Here is a 23,019-nt window from a genome sequence, read left to right on the forward strand (position 1 = left end):
GTGACTTGCATATGTTTATTAATATTTCGAATTGCTGCATTCAAATCTGTGTTTGAAAAACGCAAAAATCAAGAAAGAGATTCAGTCTTTAGTCTTTTGTGTTAGTTATGAAGTTACAAACAGTCAAATAATACAGAAGTACCGGAGAACAGTATATAATTTGGATAAAACCACTGATGTTTATAGTAAAGATTAAAATCACCTTCATCTGCTCAAAACGAAAGTTGTATGCAGCAATTATATTATTTAACCAATAGGTGGCGACAACCAGTCATCAAATATATTCCACTGAATAATTCTTCAAAAATGATCCATCTAGCAATAAAACATGAAGTTTAATGAGTGAATAACTGAATCATTTATTAAAAATTAGACTAAAAATAACTATGAATTGTTCAAATTATAATGTTAGATTTCTATATTTAGCGTTATCTGCAACAGATGTAGTAACAATGAATTTTCACTGTATTAAATACTTTACAATTTATTCTTATTAGGCTGATTATTTCTTCATTTTATTTTTATTAAATGACAGGTTCTAAGTTCTGTTTTTTAAAACCAAAAGTTTTCTGCAGTACTGCTTTTGTAATAAATGTAAAGCAAATTATATTTGTCTTCTCCCCTTTTTGGCTGATCTGAAAAATGGTCCGATCTGTGACTAAAAAAGCCTTGTGTGATCCGAACCATGAGATTTGAGATCTGTTATACCACTAATTTACAGGGATGTACTTTTACACACACTGAAACAAAATGTTAAATAAACTTGGCAGCCACTGTTTTACCTTTTCAGTCTGTCAAAAGAAATTGATAGAAAAACCTACAGTTCATAGTGCTGAAATATTGTAAAATATTATTTATTTATTCATATTTGGAAAGTAGTCTTCTATTCTCACCCACTATGCATTTATTTGATCAATCTTGTGAAATATTGTAATATTGCAGTTTATATGAAATGTAATTTATTCCTGTGTTGTTAAAGCTGAATTTTTACACCAGTTTTTCAGTGTTGCATAATCCTTTAGAAATTGTTGTAATATGGAGTGTATAACACAGGGCTTAATTTGTGCCGCAACACGCTGGATCCGGCACCTCTGAAATCTGATCCTGACATACTCATTAGCTCAAATAATAAAAGAAAACTCCATGATGATGTCATCAAGACTTTCAGAAAAAGGTAAAAAATTGTGTGAGAGTGATGACAGCAGCCAGAGGAGAGAATAATGTCAAATTTACTGTCCTGCACCATAGACGCTGGATTTAAGATGCCGATGACTGTTAAACACGTCATAAAAGGCTTATGTAAAAGTTGTATTGACTTTCATGTGTCCGTACTGTAGCGTACCTACATTTCTCTACAAGGCCCCTCCCCCACCTTGGTGCACTCACAGGCGGCCCAGTCCTCGTACAGCAGTCCATAAATACATAAAGCGTGGTCCAAATATAAATAACCCTTTATTAACCATAGGCTGTTAAACAAACGGAAACAGTTGGACGTGATGACGTCAGTAATATGAAAATTGACGTATGACGTAATCTAGTGACATTTAGCGACTTTTCGGGCAGAGCTTAACACTTTTTTATTGAAAATAGTTGGCAACACTGCAATATTGTTTACTTCTGAGAGAAAACCAATAATTATAACAATCAAAAATGACAAACAAAAGCGTCTCTGTGTCATTTCAGTGAAATTTCCAACAAATTAATTGACAGGATACTTTTTTTTTTTTGCCAAAGCATCTGTGCTTATGTGGGCGATTCCTGGCTTGAGTTAAATAATCTGCAGAGCGGACCAGCCTTTATAAACTATAGATAGTCAAAAGTCTGGCTGTTCGAGGTCAGCTGTTGCATCAGAGCCTGGATCATTTAAGGATAATGATTCATAATATCTCTCTCTCTGTCTGTTTTTCTTCCTCTCTCAGAAAGGGGAGCAGCGGAGAAGCTCCTAGAGAAGCCGAGCTGGAGGACTTGCATGAGGATGAACCACCCTCCTCTTGAGTGTCTCCAAAGAACCCGAAGCGCTTCTCATTGTCTGTGCTTTTCCATTCAGACACCTCCAGCCCTTCCAGCAGATGATGATCACGACCCGAACCGCTTCACTTCTCTCCATTTCTGTCAGCTCGAGGCTTATCTTGACATTGAACTAGATTCTGCTGTCGCTTTCATCGTTCTGGCTTTTTACTTTCGTCAGCCTTGCACAAGAATCTTTTTCCTCGCTTTTTAAATCCCTCCATCATGGTTCTGGTGAAACTTTATCTTCACACATCTTGGATGTTCCACCTTTGTCCTCACATCCTGGTTAACAAGTAGACTTCAGAAAGAAAACTACATTGAAGCAGAGTTGTCTGAAATATAGACTACTACTTACTAAAGCAAAAGACTACAGCATGAACAAAAACTGCTGATAATAACTGATATCATGATATGCTGTCATGGCGTTGGTGCAGTGTGCTGCCATCATAACATTTGTAAATGTGTATAAAATAATGGATATAGTGTTTTGCCTTTTTGTACATGTTTACGTGCAATTCCTAAAGATATAGTTCACAGAAATGAACATTTACTCAGTATTTACTCACTTTTTACTTGTTTTAAGCCCTTTATTAGTGTCTTTTGTTAAATACAAAAGAAAATATTTTAAGAAAACCTGTAACCACTGATTCTTCCAGAGGAAAACCAAATACTATGGAAGTCAATGGTTACCAGTTTCCAGCTTTCTTCTAAGTATCTTCTTTTACATTTAACGATAGAAAGAAACTCATAAAGGTTTTAAACAATTAAACAATATGTAAATGATGACAGAAATTTCATTTTTGTGTGAACTATCCCTTTAACCCTCTCTATTATAGCACGGCCTTTCCCCTATTGTGGTGTTTTCATATCTCAATTTTCTCGTTTCATTCAGATTCAGCATATAAACACTCACACAGTGCTGTGGTGTGAATCAAAAGGGGCTTATGTAACTACTAGACACTAAAAGATGCTCTTGATGTCTGCACATTCAATGATTTCCAAAAAACGGGGCTTTTATCTAGAAATAGGGCTTATTTTCCATGTTTGTGAATGTTACGGATCCACACCGGATGCAGGGCTCTCGTGTCGCAGCGCTTTGTCTCTCGACAGGAACAGAATGTGTCATTGTTTACCGAGTTTTCACATTCCAAAAGGCCTATTTGTCAGTCAGCAGTGCTAAACAGGCCCGCGAACGCACACGCAAACATGCCACCGAGGCGAAACCAACGCGCGCGCTGTTGCGGAAAGAGAGGGAGTCATTTTCACTCAAAACAGACACGCCAATTGAGGAAAGGATCTGAACGCTGTGTTTAGCTGTGAAGCGAAAGTGAACTGCCATTCAGTGTCATCCGCTCGGCCTGTATTAACGCTGTCCAAAACAATACGCCTTTGTTTACATCAGATCGTCTGCCAGAGGAACTCATCATCCTCTGTTTTTTTATTTTTGATCAACATATTGAAGTTACAAAGAGATTTTAAGTGTTCCACATTTGTAAATTAACATTAGCAATGTTTAATTTAGATCATTTATATGAAATCATTTTTTATAGAACGTGTTAAAGTATTAAAAGGACAGTTCATTCACATAGAAATCACTGCTGTCAGCTTTCACACCTAAGATATAGGAACTCTGTTATAGGGACTACATTTACATTCATTCATTTAGCAGACACTTTTATCCAAAGCCATTAAGATAAAAAGAATGAGGATAAAATACGCACATAATCTTTAGTTTAGTATTTAAAATAAATTAATAGTTAATATTCATTTAATAATAAATTAAATAATACAATTAAATAGCAGAGTTTGCATGTTCTCCCGGTGTTGGTATGGGTTTTCTCCGGGTGCCCCGGTTTCCCCCACAAGTCCAAAACATGCAGTACAGGTGAATTGGGAAGGCTAAATTGTCCGTAGTGTATGTGTGTGAATGATTTTCTATGATTGTTTCCCAGTGATGAGTTGCAGCTGAAAGGGCATCCGCTGTGTAAAGCTGGATAAGTTGGCGGTTCATTTTGCTGTGGCGAACCTAGAATAATAAAGGGACTAAGTTGAAAAGAAAATGAATGAATGAATACATTTAAATAATAAATAATTATGGTAACACTTTATAATAACTACACACTATTTATTAAGCATTAGCAAATAGTTCATTATCTGTTAAGTATTAACTCTACATTAGTAGACAGTAAGCAGGTTATAAATACAACCACAAATGCTGTATTCTTGACTTATAAGCACATTTATAATATGCTTAATGATTGTATTTTCATACTGTGATGATTATTTTTTAAATTAATTAAGTATTGCATTGTTTACAAGCTAGTTATTTAGGAATAGTTGGTGCTATCAGAATGCATAAGTAAATGATTAATAAAATATTCTAATTAACATTCATATATCTTATTATTTAGGCATATACTAATTGTTATTTTTGTATGTTAACATACAACTTTTTTTGTGACAGAATCTACATATGTTTATGAATCTCTTATAAATGACAATTAAAGGCTCAGTTCTATTCTAAACAGGAAAAAGAAAATAAACGTCTTAATTTCTATTTATTTAAGATACACAAATGAAACTGTATTAAATGAAAAATAAATATTTACAATCTTAGCTGAAATAAAATAAAATAAAAACGTCGCTACATAACTTTAAAATGTATCATAGTATATTGCTATTCGGCAATGTTTAAAGTTTACAGTAATTTTATGTTTTAGATAAGATTGCAAATGTTTATTGTTCATTTGATTCTGAGCCTTTAATTGTCATTTGTAAGGGATTTACAAAGCTTAAATTGTCCTCACTTTAGATTAGGTCACAAAACTGCATGAAGTGGAGTTAATAAAGCATTTATTAACATACATAGTAGCCATTACTACATGCCTGAATAACAAAATATATAAATGTTGATTTGAATAGTTTATTAATCATTTACTAACGCATTCTGAATAATTCTAAAAGCCACCAACTAATCTTAAATACAAATGATGTGTAAATAATGCAATACTGAATTTAGTAATGAAAAAATAAGTAATAAAGTATAAAATTACAATCATTAAGCACATTATAAACGTCAAAGAAGTCAAGAATACAGCATTTGTAGCTGTATTTTTAAACTGCTTACATCTATTAATGTAGAGGTAATGCTTGACAAATAATGAATTAACTATTTGCTAATGCTTAATAAATGATTCATAGTGTGTAGTTATTATAAAGTGATACTGTTTCACTATGTACAGTAAATCCATTTAAGCCAATATGTGTTAATTAGGTGCATTACATTAATTAAGCACTTAAACAAACACCATTAACTTAAATGAAATGGAGCCCTATCTAGCTATTTAGTGTGTCGAAGACGCTAATTTCTCATATAGGTCTAACTAAAATATATGGGAACCACTGTAGTCATCATTTACTGTTGAAATAAGCATCTCGCACTATTGAGAGAACTGTCCCTTTAATTCATTTTACAAGAGCAAAACTGAACTCAATCAGGTCAGTTGCCAATTATCCCTCAGTAAATAGATTATATAAGCAGCGATTGCTTGAGGAAACCTTTAACCGATGTCACTCATTTAGCAGACTCGTTAAAGCTCATATGAAGATGAATTGATAAACGGCAGTGCATCGCTTTCATTATATTCTCACTAATATCCTGAGCAGATGGTGGTCCAGTTTTCTGACTCCTACACATTCTTCCCTTGTTCTTTCTCTTTTCCCCATCTCTCTCTCTCTCTGACCCTCTTTTATGCACATACTCTTTATAGGATTGCTTCTTGCTCATACATTTTTCTCTGTAAACTGAATTTCACAGGAAAATCATTTTCAGTGCCAAACAATACAGTTTTTTTCGTTTCTTTGTATTCAGGCATTAATGGAGTCTCGTTTGTGATTCTGTATGTGGTACTCAGGGTCTGGACGCTGCTGTTTTGGGAATACAGAAAGAATGGAGTAGCACATTCTGTGTTCACAAGCTCTAAAGTGTGTTTGTGTGTATAAATCTGTTGAATGGTTTCAAATGACCCCCTTCTTTCATATGTGCAATCGCATTTGTCCATTGTGTCTCAAATGTACAGCAGTCTTGTCGGTTTGTTCTTGATGTATGCTATGCACTTGTTAGTGTTTTGACGTACGGCATGTCCCTTAGCTTGCTCTAACCTCTCTCTGGGTTTGCTGTTTTTTAATATCTGTGTTAAACGAAACAAATAATGTCTGAAACCCCTTTAAAATGTCTCCTGCAGGACTTTTGTATAAGCTGAACATATGCAGCAGTCGATATGCCATACCTCTGTTTGTATGATCAAGTGCGAAGGCTTTATTTCTTTTTCCTGCTCACGTGCAATAGATTAGATCTAATCATTTGTCTACCCAAAGGTTGTTGAAAAGTGCATTGTTAACAATTTCCAGTAGAATCTACAGTAACTTACTGTAAATCAATTACAGCAAAAATACTGTATTTACATTTACAGCATCTATTTTCTTGCTGTACATTGTTTGCACAGTATTGCATTACTGTAAAATCTACAGTAATTTTCACAATGCAACTTTAAACTACAGTAACACTGCATAACTGCCCTACAGTAAAATACAGTTATTATTACAGTTAAATGCTGTGTAAATTACAAAAATCGTTAACAGTGTGGGCATTTTGAGGCACTTTGTACCTGCAAAACATTCTTGCTATTAAAGTTTCTCACTTTTTAAAGTTCCTTTTCTTACAGATGTTGATTTAAAGGCATATCAGAGATGATTTATGAATAAAAATCGTAGATAACCGTCTTGCTAACATTACAGCCCAGTTACTTGTGTCAGAGTGCCTGATATCGCTGGTTATTTATAGACGTCTGTTTTCTGCTGCGCTGATCTGAATGTAACTGTTAAAAACCAATCGAAGAAAATAGACAAAAAAGAGCATGGCGTGAGAAAGCACTAAATGCAACTCTTTTGATGTAAATATGTACCAAAGCATATAAAGATGCTATTTTTTGCATGCTTTTTGTACACATAGACATAATCAAAGACAATAAAGATATCACAGGTGTCTCTGCTTCCTTCCTTTTGTTGTCATGTAGGATTTTAGTAATTGGGAATCAAGTAATTAAGAATCAGTCACTGAATTCAGAGCTGTTCTTTAAAATAGTACTTTTTCACAATCTTTACTTAAAATACGAGAGTAAACCTGTAGCTTTCAAAAACATGAGTTGACTTTACTTGAATAAGTGACTAAACCTATGCATATAGTTATAGAAATTAAGTTAAATCAACTTAAAAGTTCCAAGTGAAATAGGTTTACTCATTTTTTTAAGTTAAGTCACTGAGTCACTTTTAAGGCAACAGGTTTACTCCCTTTGCAGTGTGTGAGAAAGAAGAGGCCATCTGAATGTTCAAGAATGCTGAACAGGTTTTTTTTAATATCATTATTAATGAAGTTTTAAAAATATTTTTATTATCATTTTTTTGTGGCACGGTGGCTCAGTGGTTAGCACTGTCACCTCACAGAAGGTCACTGGTTCGAGTCTCGGCTAAGCCTTTTGGCATTTCTATGGAGAGTTTGCCCTGTGTTCATGTGGGTTTCCTCTGGGTGCTTCAGTTTTCCCCACACTCTTAAGACATGCGCTTCGTAAAACATTCACTGCGTAATTCACAGGCTGTGTAAAACCCATGCCGGAATAGTTGGCGGTTCATTTCGTTGTGGCCACCTCTAAAATATAGACTAAGCAGAAAATTAATGATCTATCATTATTATTTTAGTTTCTGTTTTCTTTTTTCTTTTAGTTTTGAGTTAAAGGGATAATTTACCCAAAAATGCTAATTCTGTCATCATTTACTTACTCTTCACTTGTCCCATACATGTTTGGCTTTCTCTCTGCTTAACACAAAAGATATTATGAGTTTGGAAACCTGTAACCATTGACTTCTACATTATTTGCTTTTCCTACTATGGAAGTCAATAGTTACCAGTTTTCAGCTTTTTCCAGAATGTCTTGTTTTGTGTTTAACAGGAGAAAGAAATTCATAAAGGTTTAAAACCAGGGTGAGTAAATTTTGCGTAAACTACCCCTTTAACAAAAATGCTAAATATTTAAGTGGAATTTTTAATTATAAATAACAAAAACTGTAAAAATAGATTTAGGTAAATATAATAGCCCTGCTCTGAACTGAGCATCATATTTGTGTCATTGTGTCTATCATTATTCATGACTGTGTAACTACTTTTCAAACAAAAAATATGCAAGCATGAAATATTGATTTATTTATTTCACTTTTAGAAACAGAACATGAACAGAGCTAAGAAACAAATTTCCTGAATAAGCTAGGAGGATGAGTAGTCAATACAGGGTGAGGTAGGGGCTGCCCACTTTCTCAGCAGCAGAAATATTGGTTCCATAAACAGTTTCAAGAGTTCACACTTAGATATGCTTGATAATAATCGCAGGTATGGCATGCTGTCCCATGAGAAAACCCTGAGCTTGGAGATAATTGAGGCCAGGGCTCCCGCCTGGTCAATGGGCATGTGAGGGGGTACGAGATCAGGTTGTTCTCAAGAGCTCCCCCTGGTAAAGGAGGAGGGGTGGAGATGAGGTGGATGGGGGTGTTCTTTAAAAGACCAAGATGAGGGAGTAATGGTAGTCGGGCAATTTATAGAGAGTTTGGAATGATCCGATTGGCTTGCTAATGATTACAGATGAGAGACCAGGTGCGATCAATCAATATCACATGCTCCTCTAGAAATTAGTTTGTGAAACTTCACATAATGTACCCATTTATTTTTCTTTTAAAGACTACAAAAAGTGTTTGTTAAAGCATTATAATCAATCAACCAAAATATTTAGTTAACAGAAGAACCATAACATTTCAAACTTTGATTTGAAAGAAAGTATATAATAAAAACAAAGGTAAAGAGGCTGTACTTTATGACTTTAAGGAACAGGGAGCATATGACAGAAAATCTTTGGTCTTAACTTAAGAGATGACACATCCTGAATCAGGAATTTTGCACAAATTCGTATTATAATAACATCTTATCTCTAGTTAGGAGATCCTAAATTATGTCTAGTGATGCACTTTCAGCTCTGTTAAAAAGCAACCAACACTAGCTAAACTGTTTGAAAAGCAAAAAACAATTGAGGAACAAAAAACGTTGGCATTAGTCACTTGCACTGTAACCAGCAATGCTACATGACGCTTTGCTGCTCTCTGTAACGCTGGTTGCAGTTCCTGCACTAACTGTAATATCATGTTGCGCAGCAGTCTGTAATTATTTATAAGTGTTTAGTCATGGAAATGTTGCTTCACATTTTAGGGTCCTCTAAGAGTCCATTAAGCACCTTTGTTCTTCATTTTCAATCATTAAAAAATAATTGTCGGACAGTGAAGTTATAAGCAAAAGTATAATGTTGTAGTTAGGACAGCTGTTAGGTTGTCAGTTTTTAGGATTTTTTTGAGTTGTGTTTTGATGTTTCTGTAATACCACCTTCCTATCTGTAGTTGAGATACAGTAAGACAACACACTTAGGAAATGCTGTTCTGTATATATTTTGTTCTAAATGTTCTGCTTACTGAATTTACCAACAATCTCACTGCAATTTGCAACTTTTTGATTTAATATCTAATTTGTATGAAATTGTACATTTTGCTCATGACATTATGTACATTATGATTTGCTTATCCCCAATGAGAGGCAGGGCCTGGGGTGGGGTTAAGGGGCACACCTCCCTTTAAAAATTGCCACATTTCAGACTCAATATGTTACCAAGCAGTATGGGGACTATTTTAAAATTAGGATCTTTCTGTGATACGCCCCTAGAACTACAATCCCATGAACCATTGCAAATGACACATACATATATAAATATATATATACATCACTTTTCATTAGTCATTCTAATGTCATTCTAAAACTATTAAACAACACCTACTCTTGTTTTTGAACAATTTTGAATAACTTTTTGATACACTTCGAATGTTGACTACTGTATATATAAATCCTATATTTATGTAATGTAATGTGTATTATAGCACATTTATCGTGTATGGCAATACACTAAAAGCGCTTCAAAATCATGAAGGGGGTCTCGCAATGGAATGCTTTCATTATGGATGTGTGCATTTTTAAAGCGACACTCCTGTTATTCAATCAAATGAAAAATCTAAATGAGAGACTCATTCGCTGCTCTTTAATCAGAATGTTTACTTATACAGTGAAGAAAAGCTGGTTAGGTGTAAGGGTGGGCATATCCCTTATTTTCACATCCCAATGTTGACAGGTATGGCTTAGCTTCAGTGAGTAATCGGTCTTGGGATGCAGGGTGAAATGGCTGATATGGCTTTTGAGGACAGATGGAGACTGACTTGATTACATAAGTTGCAGTGCTTCATGGGAATGGGTGGAACTAAAGATCTCATTCTCTGCAAAATTGGGGAAAGCATCATGGGAAATGTAGTTTTATTACAAAAAACCTACTATTAACATGCTTATTTTTAACAATAAGCTGAAGTAATGTAAACAGGTGGGCGTACAACCGGTCTGTCTTTAAATGTTTTTCAGTTATTGTAAATAATCAATTGCTCTATATGGACGAAAATGAATTTTGAGTTTTGGAACAAGGCTGTTGTGCCATGCAGAAATATTGAACCACCAAACACTACTACTGACCCATGGAAATTCACAAAGTTTTATAGTCATAAAATAACAGACTTCTGTTTCTTGGCTCAGCATTTTGTGAATGAGCGAAAGCAAAATATGATAGTTCTAGCATGGCTCAATGACCATTTGCGACTAAATTCACACAAAAATCCAAAAGTCACAGTTAGAATCACAACAACACAAGATAAAAATACAAAAATATATGTCAGTAAATAAAGCAATAAAATATCTACAGTTGTAAATGGGTGGCATGCCTATACTGTACATTACCCTGTTCGTAAAACACGTGTTGACGAAAACTCTGTAAACCTGGTAAAAACCTTACAAAATTGTTTCTATACAGTCCTGAGGCTTTCACTATTAACACACCCAGTGAATATTAGCTTCATCTCATATCATAACAGTGATTTAACATGTTGGTTTTCTCCATGGATGGAGAAGGAAATGTCATCTAGAAAGGAAAATGATGTGTGCCATAACTCCAGTCATCTTTCCTTATGCTCCAGTCAGTTTATTTTTTGATGTATTTACTAGATTTTTTCCCTCTTCAGTGCAGTAGTCAGTCGTCATGGCAGCCATCCTGACTTCACTCCTGTGAACAGCAAAGATCTGAATTACTGTGACCACAACTAAAATTGAAAAGTTGTTTAGATACGCTGTGGTTCTACAGGGATCTGCGGCTGAAACGATTTGAATGCTACGTTACCTTCTGTGAATCGCTGTCATTTTGTGTCTGGGGCAAGGCTGGGGTCTGTGGATGGGTAAACAGATATGTGAGCATTATTGAGCATGAAGTTTCTCTTTCTGAGAGCTGCTGGGGTGGGAATCCTGTGATAAGATGTGCTCGCACTTTCCTTTTTCTATAAGAGATGGGTTCGGTCAATGTGCCGTTGCTACAGTAACTATCAGTGCAGAGCTACAGGATCTATAGGAATCCGTGGTGTTGCACGGCCTTTAAAGCAGCAGTTTTACCTACTGCCTGCAACCACACTGCCATCAAAAGTCAGATATTTTCTGACGGTGCCTTTTACATCTGAATGGAATAGTCAGCCATAGAATCGCTATAGCATTATATTAGATTTTCACAATAAATGTAAAAAACCTGGGTGTGATATTTGTCACTAAATTAACCTTCGGATCTCATGTTGGGAATCTGTTTTACAGTTACGGTAAAAAATGTTTGTTTTTTATCTAAGAAACAAGATTCTGCCCAATGGTACAGCATCTCTATCTCCTTTCAGCTGCTGAAAAAAGACATTTGTTTTTCTGCTGTATTGATTACTGTAGTGCATTGCTTGCGGGGACTTCTAAAAACCACTTTAAGTAAGCTTCTGTCAGTTTAAAATTCATCTGCTAGAATCCTGACAAGGTGCAGGACAAAAGAGCATCTCTCCAGTTTTAGATCATTGGATTAGAGTCTTTTAGCGGTACCCACTACCTGTCTCTGTTTTATAGGAGTTTGGGGCCTTTTCCAATTTCGCACCTAAACTTTGGTCTTTAAGTGGTTTTAAACTTTTAGTGGTTTTAAGTTTAGTGGTTTTTAAAATGTAACTATTTAAATTCTTGTTCAGAATGGCTTTTAAAGGGTAATGAACCCCCACCCCATTTTTTTTGTTTTTACAAAATGAGAAACAAACCATGAGGAGACCCATGATTTTATTCTTTACACAGTTATAATGCAAAGAAATAAACAGTAATTTAAAGTCTTGCTACATTTGTTTTTCATAATTTCATATACTCATAACCACAATTTGTTCTATCATTATAAAGATAATCATGTTTATATAAACACTATAAATGAGGAGGACTTCTCTCCTCCTGAATCCCCGGGTCTGAATGCAGACACAGGGGAGCAGTGCAGCAGGTCTCTTGCCTTGTCTATTTCAACTATTAGTCCTGCCAGAAATCCGAGGATTTTAAACATGTGTAAACATAGCAGCACAGATATAGGCGATATGTCTGAATGGTAATAAAGTCAACTGATAAAAGACAAAGTCCGCTACTCTACAATTCTCGTACAGCTCTCTCAAGAAAAATGCTTGCTGCACACCAACAGCTTTGCTGTATGACAGCAACGCGGGGAAAAACGCAACAAACATTGTGGATCATGGAAACAAACACCTACGACCCTTCATGAACAGCTAAATATTTGGATACCATGCTCGGATCTGGTATCACAGTTTGACAAGTCTGTCATCAGAAATATGTTCTCTCATGAATAATAAAGCAGGGTCTTCTGATAGGATAAGAAAACTCCACTATGAATAATAATGAGAAACCATCGTGTCATCTCTCCACTAGTAGATTATTTATTTCACCGACTTTGATCCCTCCCCAAAAATTATCTTAAACCCAGCAGATAAAATTAGCTGACAAAAGCTCAAAATTATTCAGTTTTCTTCACAATTAAAGCTGACAGGTGCTAACGTTGTCTTAAATGATGCTCAACACACACAAATCTCAAAGTACTTGAGGGTTTCTTGAACCTTTAAGTGATTTATTTTCCACGTCTTATGTATGAGGTTGATTATAACTTTTATTATTATTTTTTTAATTCTTATATATAAAGCGCTTTTACAGCTACCTTTAATGGAGCTATAGAAAATAAAATGTATTATTATTATTAATAATAATAATAAAACAACAATGCATCAAATTGTGATTTCAAAACATACAATAGCATGTGTTACAATAGCATGTATTTTCTCAGCCATATTTCGTCAAATGAAATACTATTCTAAATAATAAAATTAAGGTTTTTGACCTGTCTCTTGTTACCATTTTTCTTTAACAGAGTGATGCAGTTATCGTTTTAAGTGAAATGTTTCAACAATTACATTTGAATATTAAATTCATGAGTAAAGTCTTATTGTCATTTGATGTTTTTTTGACACAAGTATACTAATATAAATCATTTTAGCAGTGCCCCCTGATTTCATGTCAGCCCCATTAACCGTTAACTCAGTAAAAAAAAAAAAAAAAAGTAAAATAATGGTACATCCCAGTGACTTCACTTCCAGGAAGTTGCATCATAATTCATCTCTCAAGCAAAATTCTGGCATTTAAAACATAAGTAAATTTATCTTACAATGTCAATAATGTTAACATTTTTAAAGTATAAATATAAGCAATATCTGAAGGTAAGGGCATGTGCTCTCAGACAATTTGTGTGAAAGAATCAGTTCTTTGAATGTCAGCCCATAGTTTTTGTTTTATTTTTTTTTTTACAGTCTATGGTTTTAGCAGGTAGCAGGGTTGTCAAAACGTGTATTTTTCTTATCTGACGTGATAACCCTCCAAAAAGATTTTATTAGTCATCTGAATGAAAAATAAACAAATCTTTCTAGTTTTGTTTTTGTTTTGAGAGATTGAAATACTACTCTCTTCTAACACTTCCAATTAAAACTATAACAGATAAAATATCAAAGAGGTAGAAAAAAGCTAATAAAATAAGACATTAATAGCCTGGCATTGCATGATACAATTTCTCGAATCTTCGTTTCTTTGGTGTTAAGAACACAGTAGCTTTTAATAATTTTTCAAAGTTGAAAAGAGATTTTGTGGAAAGACCCTGAGACAGGCATGCATAAACTTTACCTAACACACACACACTTTCTCAGATCACGTGTGGCTTGCCTTGTAAACGGTATGAGGACATTTGAATTACAGTTCACGCATTCCTAGGATGGTTTCATAGTGACAGTAAGGGAATGCAGCTTGATGTAAATGTTTGTAAAACAGCAGTGCGGCTGCATCAACTCAAGAATCAGATTTCTTTCGTCATTTATCTGTGGGACTCTGCCGCCATCTAGCGTGTAGCTAGTGAATAAGCATCAGTGAGTCACTACGCCATTTACTGTACTAAACAGCATGTAATCTATTAACAACAACAGGCTTGTAGCCAGCCAGGTTAAAGGTCAGATATTTTTTTCTTCAAAAAGTGGACCTTTTTGCGGTTATTTCGCCTTATTATTTAACTACGAAGTTAAGTATTTATAGTTTAAATACTGCATTTTAGTGACATTTTAGGCACTATTTATTTCGTAATTAGCTTGTTAGGCATCATAACCACAGTTTCAATCAAAAAAAATATCCTAAATATTTAGAATAAAGGAATATGAAAAAAACGTAATGGGCAGCGCAGTAGGTAGGGCTGTCGCCTCACAGCAAGAAGGTTGCTGGTTCGAGCCTCGGCTGGGTCAGTTGGCGTTTCTGTGTGGAGTTTGCATGTTCTCCCTGCTTTCGCGTGGGTTTCCTCTGGGTGCTCCAGTTTCCCCCACAGTCCAAAGACATGCGGTACAGGTGAATTGGGTAGGCTAAATTGGTCGTAGTGTATGAGTGTGAATGAGTGTGTGTGGACGTTTCCCAGAGATGGGTCGTGGCCGGAAGGGCATCCGCTGCGTAAAACAAATGCTGCATAAGTTGGCGGTTCATTCCGCTGTGGCGACCACAGATTAATAAAGGGACTAAGCCGACAAGAAAATGAATGAATGAAAAAACGTATTTTTGTGTATTATTTTATTATATATCATTAGGAAAAATCTGTTAAAATCTGTTAAAATTTTTAATTAAAAACTGCCTATTAAGGCCAAGTAGCCTGTTGTCATGTATTACGCAAATAACAAACTGGTCAGCACATTCACTTCCCTCAGTTAGAATTTGACCACTTGAATAATAATTAAAAAAAATACAAGATGATAATAATAATAATAATAATTTAGAGCTTCCTGATTTTTCTAGCCCCTCTTGTAAAAAAAAGTACATTTGGAAATTGATGGACAACAACAATAGCCTAATTGGTATTACAATTAACTTTTATATGCTTCAAAATTGACTTGGTGCTTCACACCTTTTTATCGGTTATTTTTTCTGTCAAGAATAACGTGCAAGATTTATAATAAAAGTTACTTGTAAAATGTTTTCTCTATTAAGCAATAATACAGTAGGTCAGTAGTAAAAGATGACTTCACTTATGTCAAATTCTTCTCAGTCTTAAAGCCTTCTTTGATGAGTTATTTTCACAATTTATGATGACATAGCAGTCAAAATAGAACAAATAAGCTCATGTATGAGACAATTTCTGAACCTTTGTCAGAAGGGGGTGGGTCTTTCGAACCAAGTGCAAATACTTCTTTTTTGGATGATACTGTAAGTAATGGCACAAACTGACTGACACTAGAACATAGTTATGGCTTAATATGTCAGTGTATTTTTAACACCTATATGTGGAGTTGTGTTGTTGCATATTGTTAGTAAATCTGGCTGGCCCTATCCCTCCAAAGAGTTACTGCACAAAATTAAAGGCATACTCTTTTTTCCTTTATTTAATGTTGACACTCACCTCTTCCCAGATTTCTGCATCTTTAAATTTCATGGTTTTGTAGAAATCCTTCTTTGGAAGTATATATAGGAGCAGCAAATCACACACAACAGTGGCCTTAAAGACACAAATTGAAATATTGAGATATTGTACATTTCAGTCAGTTATGGCATTTGCTTTATAATGTTAGAAGAGATTTCTAATTTGAAATGGTGTCTACCCCTTTAAATGTTCTATTAATCAAATAAATATAAAATATTAAAATATGTTGCATAACAACTCTTTTCAACATTATTAATAAAAATAAATAAAAATAAGCAGCAAATAAAGATTTTTGAAAGAATTAAATTATATAATAATAATAATAATAATAATAATTATTATTATTATTATTATTATTAATATTATTATTATTATTATTATTAGACAGTACTATGGAGGACCAGGAGTGCCAATTGAAAACTTCAATCAAAATAATTTGATTGAACAATCAAATTATTAATGTAAAAATGTATATTAATAAATCACATTTAAATGAACAAATATAAAAACATAATTAAATGTCTATTTAATTTGTGTTTTAAATGTCATTTAATAAATAATATTTGCATAAACAGACAATTTTATAACTGTAGAATAAAAAAGGACTGCAATTAATAGTTATCATGTATTAAAAATCGATCTCGTTGTATAATATAGTATACTAAATGTATATTCTCTGTAAGACTTACCACTCCAAATATTCCTACTCCTGAACCTATCGCTGTCAGCGTTGGTATTATATCAAATTTTCCTGCCTGCAAGAATAAAAATGTATAAACACTTATTAACAAATTAAACTCAGCATGTTCCTTAATGTTTTTATGCATCATTAAACAAAAACATACTTACCAGCCCATGAACAATAATGTCTATCCGCACACCAAACACCTTCATCAGTGTTCTCTTCTGCACGCTATTCTCCACATAATATTTAGCAAATCTGAAACAGCCAGAAGCACATAACACTGTAATTCTAGTACTGACTTCACACATTAATAAGATAATCATCAAAAAGCTTCAAAGCCATTTTCAATGTATTCTTTCAGAGGTATTATTAAAGTGTACTGGTTAGAAATGATGCACTACAGCAGGTTTGACCTTTTCTCAGCTTAGCTGTATAATCTTATTTTTAAGGCAACCTGAATACCAAATATAGTTTCTAAAAGATTTCATTACACAACACTGTTTTTCTCAGTCACTGTCAGCTGCAGGTTTTTCATACTGACAACGGGATAATTTTAGTCACTCACCTAAAATTGTATCCCAGTGATGCTTTGTCTACTTGGTCATTTTTCCCAGTTCCATAAAGACCATAGAACTCATATTTTGGTTTGCAGAATCTGATACTCAGGTCCAGATTGCAGTCCCAGTCAATGAGTAGTCCTATAGCACCTCCCTAAAACATCACACAGCAAAAATCATGACAATTATCATCCCATGTTCATCTAGTATCCTCTAGATATTATTAATCCTCTAGATATATTATTTATTATTAAGGGAAAAATATAAATGTAATTGTGAGATAATGTTATGTATATATGTATGTGTGTGTGTGTGTGTGTGTGTGTATTTCATTTATTTTATATATATATATATATATGCACTTTGGGAAAGTTTTATGAGATTTCCTATATATATATATATATATATATATATATATATATATATATATATATATATATATATATATATATATATATATATATATATATAAATATATCCCAGTGATCACTTGCTCTAGACAGAGAAGCATATGGTAATGTTCTAGATTCAAAATTTCTCTTTATTTAATATACATGAATGTGTGTTTAAAGAACAAGTAGTACTAGAAGTGTGAGTATCTGTGGTTGTTTCAGTATATTTACAAAGCCAATAACAAATTCCTACCACACGAGCTATTTCTGAGAAACTGAACCCGGATCGCTCAACAATGTCTCCCAGTCTGAAGATAGGACACAGCGGAGCAGTTTTGGGGTGATATACACATTTATTAATGTAATTCTGATCAATACCCTCCACCAAGTTACTCCTAGGGAGAGAGAGAGAGAGAAGAAGAAAGAACTAAATATTGTCTGCTGAACTGTATTGTTACATATAAAAGGGGTTATGAACTAAGAATTCACAAATTCCTTGATATTTTTGCTATTTAAGAGGTCATTGTAAGTTGGTAATTGTAACTAAGTGGTAACTGTAAGACATTGTATGATGTGTTCAAAGGGAGTCAAAACAGGATTATATAATAGCTGTTTATATTCATGTCAAATCTATAATATTATACTAGTATTATTTGTTAAAATATGGACCAAGTCAGAGTTTAGGTTCAATTTGAAAGTGTTAAACATTTGCAAAGAAACTGTTGGGTTGGTTGGTCCATATTTTAACCAAGTTTGAGTAAAAACAACAAATGGAAAGTCATTATTTCTGCTTTGGGAGGAAAAAAATGTAGATCTGTGAATTTTTTAATTAAAAAAAAAAAAAAAAAAACACTGTATTTCTTTAGGTTTTTTTAAGGTAAAATTTTATTTTTGATCTGAGATTTTAAAATATCGCTTTATCTCCTCTAAACAGAAAGAAGATGTTTTACCTGACTACATCAAACTGGGGAAAGGTAATGGAGTTTTTGATGAATAGTGTGTAGTTTTCTGCTGTCAGCAAGATTGGAGGGCTAAAAAGAAAAACAAGACAGACAAACCAAGTAAAATGAGTCAGAGCAAGACCGTGGGCTGATTTGAAACAATTTTACTGTCAATACAGTTTGTCACATGCCCCAGGTGAAAACAAACATGCATTTACGTTTGCAGTTTGGTGACTGTCAAGAGTAATTTGATTTATACTGACATGGTCAAGATAGATATAGATGTAAATGTTTGCTTCAATAAACCATATAGCAAACATTTGACTCAAATAATGGTCAATAAGCAACTGAAAATGACTGAAAAGTCATATTTAACTGCATAGTTCACCCAAAAATTACAATTGTCATCATTTACTCACTTATCATTACTTAAAGAATGCTAAAAACCAGTAGCCATTGACTTCTATAGTATTCCATAGTACTTCCTACCATGAGTACAGTACCAGATTTCAATATTTTGGGAAAAAAATAGTTTTTCTATTTATGTTCAGCTATAAACTTATATAGTTTGAAATCATTAAAAGGTTAATAAATGATGGCTAGGGCTGCCCGGTGGCACAGCAAGAAGGTCGCTGGTTTGAGCCTCGGCTGGGTCAGTTTGCATGTTCTCCCTGTGTTCACGTGGGTTTCCTCCGGGTGCTCCAGTTTCCCACACAAGTCCAAAGACATGTGGTATAGGTGAATCGGGTACGCTAAATTGTCCGTAGTGTATGTGTTTGAATGAGTGTGTATGGATGTTTCCCTGTGATGGGTTACGGCTGGAAGGGCATCCGCTGCATAAAACATATGCTGGATAAGTTGGCGGTTCATTCCGCTGTGGCAACCCCAGATTATTTAAGGGACTAAGCCGAAAAGAAAATGAATGAATAATTTGGTGGCTAAATTTACTTAAGAAAATAAGAATTTACTGAAGAAATAAAAGACAATAATAAAATGTGTAGATTACAGATTGTTGTTTGACACCCTAATGTGACTGATCCAGTATCAAAAGCAATAAAGTAAGCATCCATACTCTGGTATTTTACGGTCGTCTTCAACAGGACACCACGAGTAGATCTCACAAGTCTGGGTTTGGTTCATACACCTGCCCGTCATGTGCCCTAAGAGAGAACGTAAGGCATAAGAAAAAAATATAGAACAGAAGAAGTTTGGAATGAATCGAAACAAATACTGTATGGATCACAAGCCCAAGAGAGAGATGGCAGGGTATTTTGTGAGACAAAAATTTTTATTTTCTCATTTTCAAAGTATGAAATTAGTTGCCACAATATTGGGTAGAAAATGATCAGACGTTTTGAATAAGACATGATGAGCACTAATTTAAAATCGAGTAAATTTGTGTGACTGATACACATCTTTTGTGCTGCCATGACTTTAATGTTGCTAAATGAACTTTTCTCTGAGATAATGAGGATGAATTATATAAATATTTAGGAATGCTTTCATCAGACTGTAGTTGGTCATATGTTTGTAATTTCAGTATGACTCTTTGCCAGGAACATTAACATTCAGACACTAAACTGGTAGTACAGTATCAATAGACTGAAATACACTTGGTGTTTTGCTAAAAGAATGTGCCACACTTTGCTTGTCTCCAATATTAAATCCACATAACATCAAACATATAATATAATTAGTGATTCGGTGCATGACATGAAATGCAACGGCAATTATAGCGGGAAGGAGAAGGTTGTGTGTTTTTCTAGGAAACAGCTGTGAAGTTTACCCCGAGTTCTTGTAACAGGATTAAGGATAAGAAGTTTGTTGGAAGTTTGTGCCACTCGCCCATGACTGGAAGTCAGGGAACTTTGAATTACTTCAATGTGAGATAGTGTTGTTTACTTGCGTCTGTATTCCTAGAGTAAATCGTTCTGCTACACTGCATCTGAATCTGAGTCAATATTTGAGTATTTGTGACCCACATAGAGCCAGTCATATCAGTCAATAATGTAGATTTGATTGTGCTTTTAAATCAGCTTTATGTTCAGTCATTATTTATTGCTGTTCTTGAAAAAAAAGTGCAGGGTTGTTAGGTTTGTTAGGATTATGGAATCATTTCCATATTTTTCTATTTCTACTTTTTACCTGTTGTCATTTTGAGCAAGCAACTGTTCTAATTGATGATCTTCTTTTAAAAATTTTTGACGACTCATTATAGAATAAAACACAATTGAATATTCAACATTCAAAATGGTCACATTTTAATAGTAAATCTACAGAACCGATAGTAATGTTAAAGTGCTCTCTTATTTTATGTTTGGTTAGCAGTAGTACAGTAAATAATGATCAGGTGAAAGCTGGTTTTGACAATGTTTAAAAAAACAAAACTAATTTATGGAAAATACTGCTTTAGTTTGCTTTATATCTCCAATTTGTTGTTGCTGATAATGGTTTAATTAAACTAATAATAATATTAATAATTCCTTCCATTTATATAGCACTTTTCTGGACACTCAAAGCGTGTTACACATTTTTGGGGGGAATCTCCTCATTCACCACCAGCAATCACCTGGATGACACAATGAATGCCATATTGTGCCAGACTGCTCACCACACACCAGATGATTGGTGTAGAGGAGACAGAGTGATGAAGCCAATCATGATATGGGGATGGTTATGAGGTCATGATGGAGAGAGGCCATTGGGCAAATTTGGCCAGGATGCCAGGGTTAAACCCAGAAGGACATCCTGGGATTTTTAATGACCATAGAGAGTCAGGACCTCAGTTTAACGTCTCATCCAAAAGACAGCACTCACTGAGTAGTAGAGTCCCCCTCAATATACTGGGGCGTAAGGACCCACACAAATCGCAGGTTGAGCACCCCCTGCTTCTCTCTGTAACACCACTTTCGGCAGAAACCGAGCTTTCCCATGTGGTTTCCAATACAAGTACTAACCGGGTGCAGCCCTGTTTAGCTTCAGTGGGCGGCCATGTGAGAGTTGCAGGGAGCAAGCTGCTGGTACTTGGTAAACCAGAATGTATTTCTGTGTTATCTGTATCTCAGATTAAACCAGTGCGCAACTAATAAATTGAGTAAAATATGACCAAATTCAAATATTTAATGCAAGTACATTTGACTTGTAGCAACCTTTAATGGGCTACTTCAACGGGCAAAACTGTTTTGGGTGTCTGAGTAAGATCTTATTTTGATATAAAAAGCATCATGCTAACTGTTTTATTTTCATAATGTGAGCATAAGCATCTATCAAAAGGTCTGCTGGTTTCAGTTTTCTTGCGTACAGCCTGCTGCGATCATGCGTTGATAATGGATTGAACCATTATAGGGGTGGTCAAATGTATATTTAAATTGTCTATTATTTTTGTTATTAATATTATTATTTAAGATACAGGTCAGTACACACTATTACACTGTTACACTATTCAAAGGGCAGTACTTTTTGACAACTATAGATATGTGAAAATCACTTCTTTCCTTCATTATAAAGGACACTTTCAATTGGCCAATTATGAGCATTTTGCTATGGAATGAGCATTTTATTTGACAGATATGACTGTTCTCACTCTGACTGACCTTCTTAGGTGAATTTATCCTATTTGGAAAACAGCGCAAGTAAACTAAATCTTAATACAAGCCTTGTGGAACTTATAGACATCATTGATCGAGCAAGGGGTAAAGTTCATGAGAGATGTGTAAATCTGAGAATGAAGCCTCGGAGCATGAGAGCAAAGCATGTTAGTCATGAGTGTTAGTGACTTACAGAGATGAAGGTGTGAGGCCCTCTGTGATTCTGAACTAAAACCACACGACTTGCGTGCAAGGGCATCTATTTTCTTACCCCATGATTTATTTAAATTCTGTGGTGCAAATCTTAGACCAACACTGGGATGATTTAGTTACCAGTCAAGGTCACACAGGGATCACACAAAGCCAATGAAAAGATTCTCAGTTAGTAAGTTCCTCTGAGTCATGCTGCTAGTGAGGTGAAGTTAGTCTCCTGCGCCGATTTCCTTCTGTCGGAATAATGAGAACGCTTAAACTTTACCATTGCCCGTACGTTTGTATTTGCTGTCATCACAGTCTGAGTCATTGGTGCACTTGTTCTTCCCATCCGGCAGCTGAAACAGACACACAAGAGAATCACACTTTAATGGCTAGTGTTTAATTTGACCTCAGTTTGCTTGCTTGAAGATATGCAAACAACGTGAGATACAAATGAAACAGGAAATAGGTTAAATAACCACAAAACCCAGTTATCGAAGCACATTTGTTTATGAGCAAAGCTTTGCAGCGAGGGCATAAAGTGCAACCTGAGAATCCAGTGAAAGACAAATAAGATTGAGGTAAACTGAGAGCATGAAAGTTAAGTACAGAGGGTGAACAGGAAGGACAGGCAGATTTT

The 23,019-nt window shown here is 34.6% G+C and overlaps 2 protein-coding genes across 6 annotated transcripts in view; one reads left to right on the forward strand and one right to left on the reverse strand.

Annotated features, from left to right (window-relative positions):
- The window catches only part of camkk1a (calcium/calmodulin-dependent protein kinase kinase 1, alpha a), a 155,882-nt gene extending 151,684 nt beyond the window's left edge, over positions 1 to 4,198 (forward strand). For all 3 annotated transcript variants that reach the window (XM_056457946.1, XM_056457948.1, XM_056457947.1), the window contains exon 17: positions 1,920 to 4,198. In XM_056457946.1, coding sequence (XP_056313921.1) covers positions 1,920 to 1,995 — 76 coding nt within the window. In that variant the 3' untranslated portion in view covers positions 1,996 to 4,198. The remainder of the gene's footprint in view (positions 1 to 1,919) is intronic.
- Positions 4,199 to 9,336: 5,138 nt separating this feature from the next.
- p2rx1 (purinergic receptor P2X, ligand-gated ion channel, 1) overlaps positions 9,337 to 23,019 on the reverse strand; it is a 29,001-nt gene continuing 15,318 nt past the window's right edge. The window contains exons 4-13 of one of the 3 annotated variants that reach the window (XM_056457952.1): positions 22,663 to 22,735; positions 19,670 to 19,757; positions 18,607 to 18,687; positions 17,910 to 18,051; positions 17,273 to 17,418; positions 16,872 to 16,962; positions 16,712 to 16,777; positions 16,002 to 16,097; positions 11,367 to 11,411; positions 9,337 to 11,252 (exon numbers count right to left, since the gene is read on the reverse strand). In XM_056457952.1, coding sequence (XP_056313927.1) covers positions 11,247 to 11,252; positions 11,367 to 11,411; positions 16,002 to 16,097; positions 16,712 to 16,777; positions 16,872 to 16,962; positions 17,273 to 17,418; positions 17,910 to 18,051; positions 18,607 to 18,687; positions 19,670 to 19,757; positions 22,663 to 22,735 — 834 coding nt within the window. In that variant the 3' untranslated portion in view covers positions 9,337 to 11,246. Of the gene's footprint in view, positions 11,253 to 11,366; positions 11,412 to 14,774; positions 15,058 to 16,001; positions 16,098 to 16,711; positions 16,778 to 16,871; positions 16,963 to 17,272; positions 17,419 to 17,909; positions 18,052 to 18,606; positions 18,688 to 19,669; positions 19,758 to 22,662; positions 22,736 to 23,019 lie in introns of those variants that run through there. The other 2 variants (XM_056457951.1, XM_056457949.1) reach the window with 2 other exon arrangements.

The sequence above is a fragment of the Danio aesculapii genome, chromosome 5 (genome assembly GCF_903798145.1).
Source record: "Danio aesculapii chromosome 5, fDanAes4.1, whole genome shotgun sequence".
Lineage (NCBI taxonomy): Eukaryota > Metazoa > Chordata > Actinopteri > Cypriniformes > Danionidae > Danio > Danio aesculapii.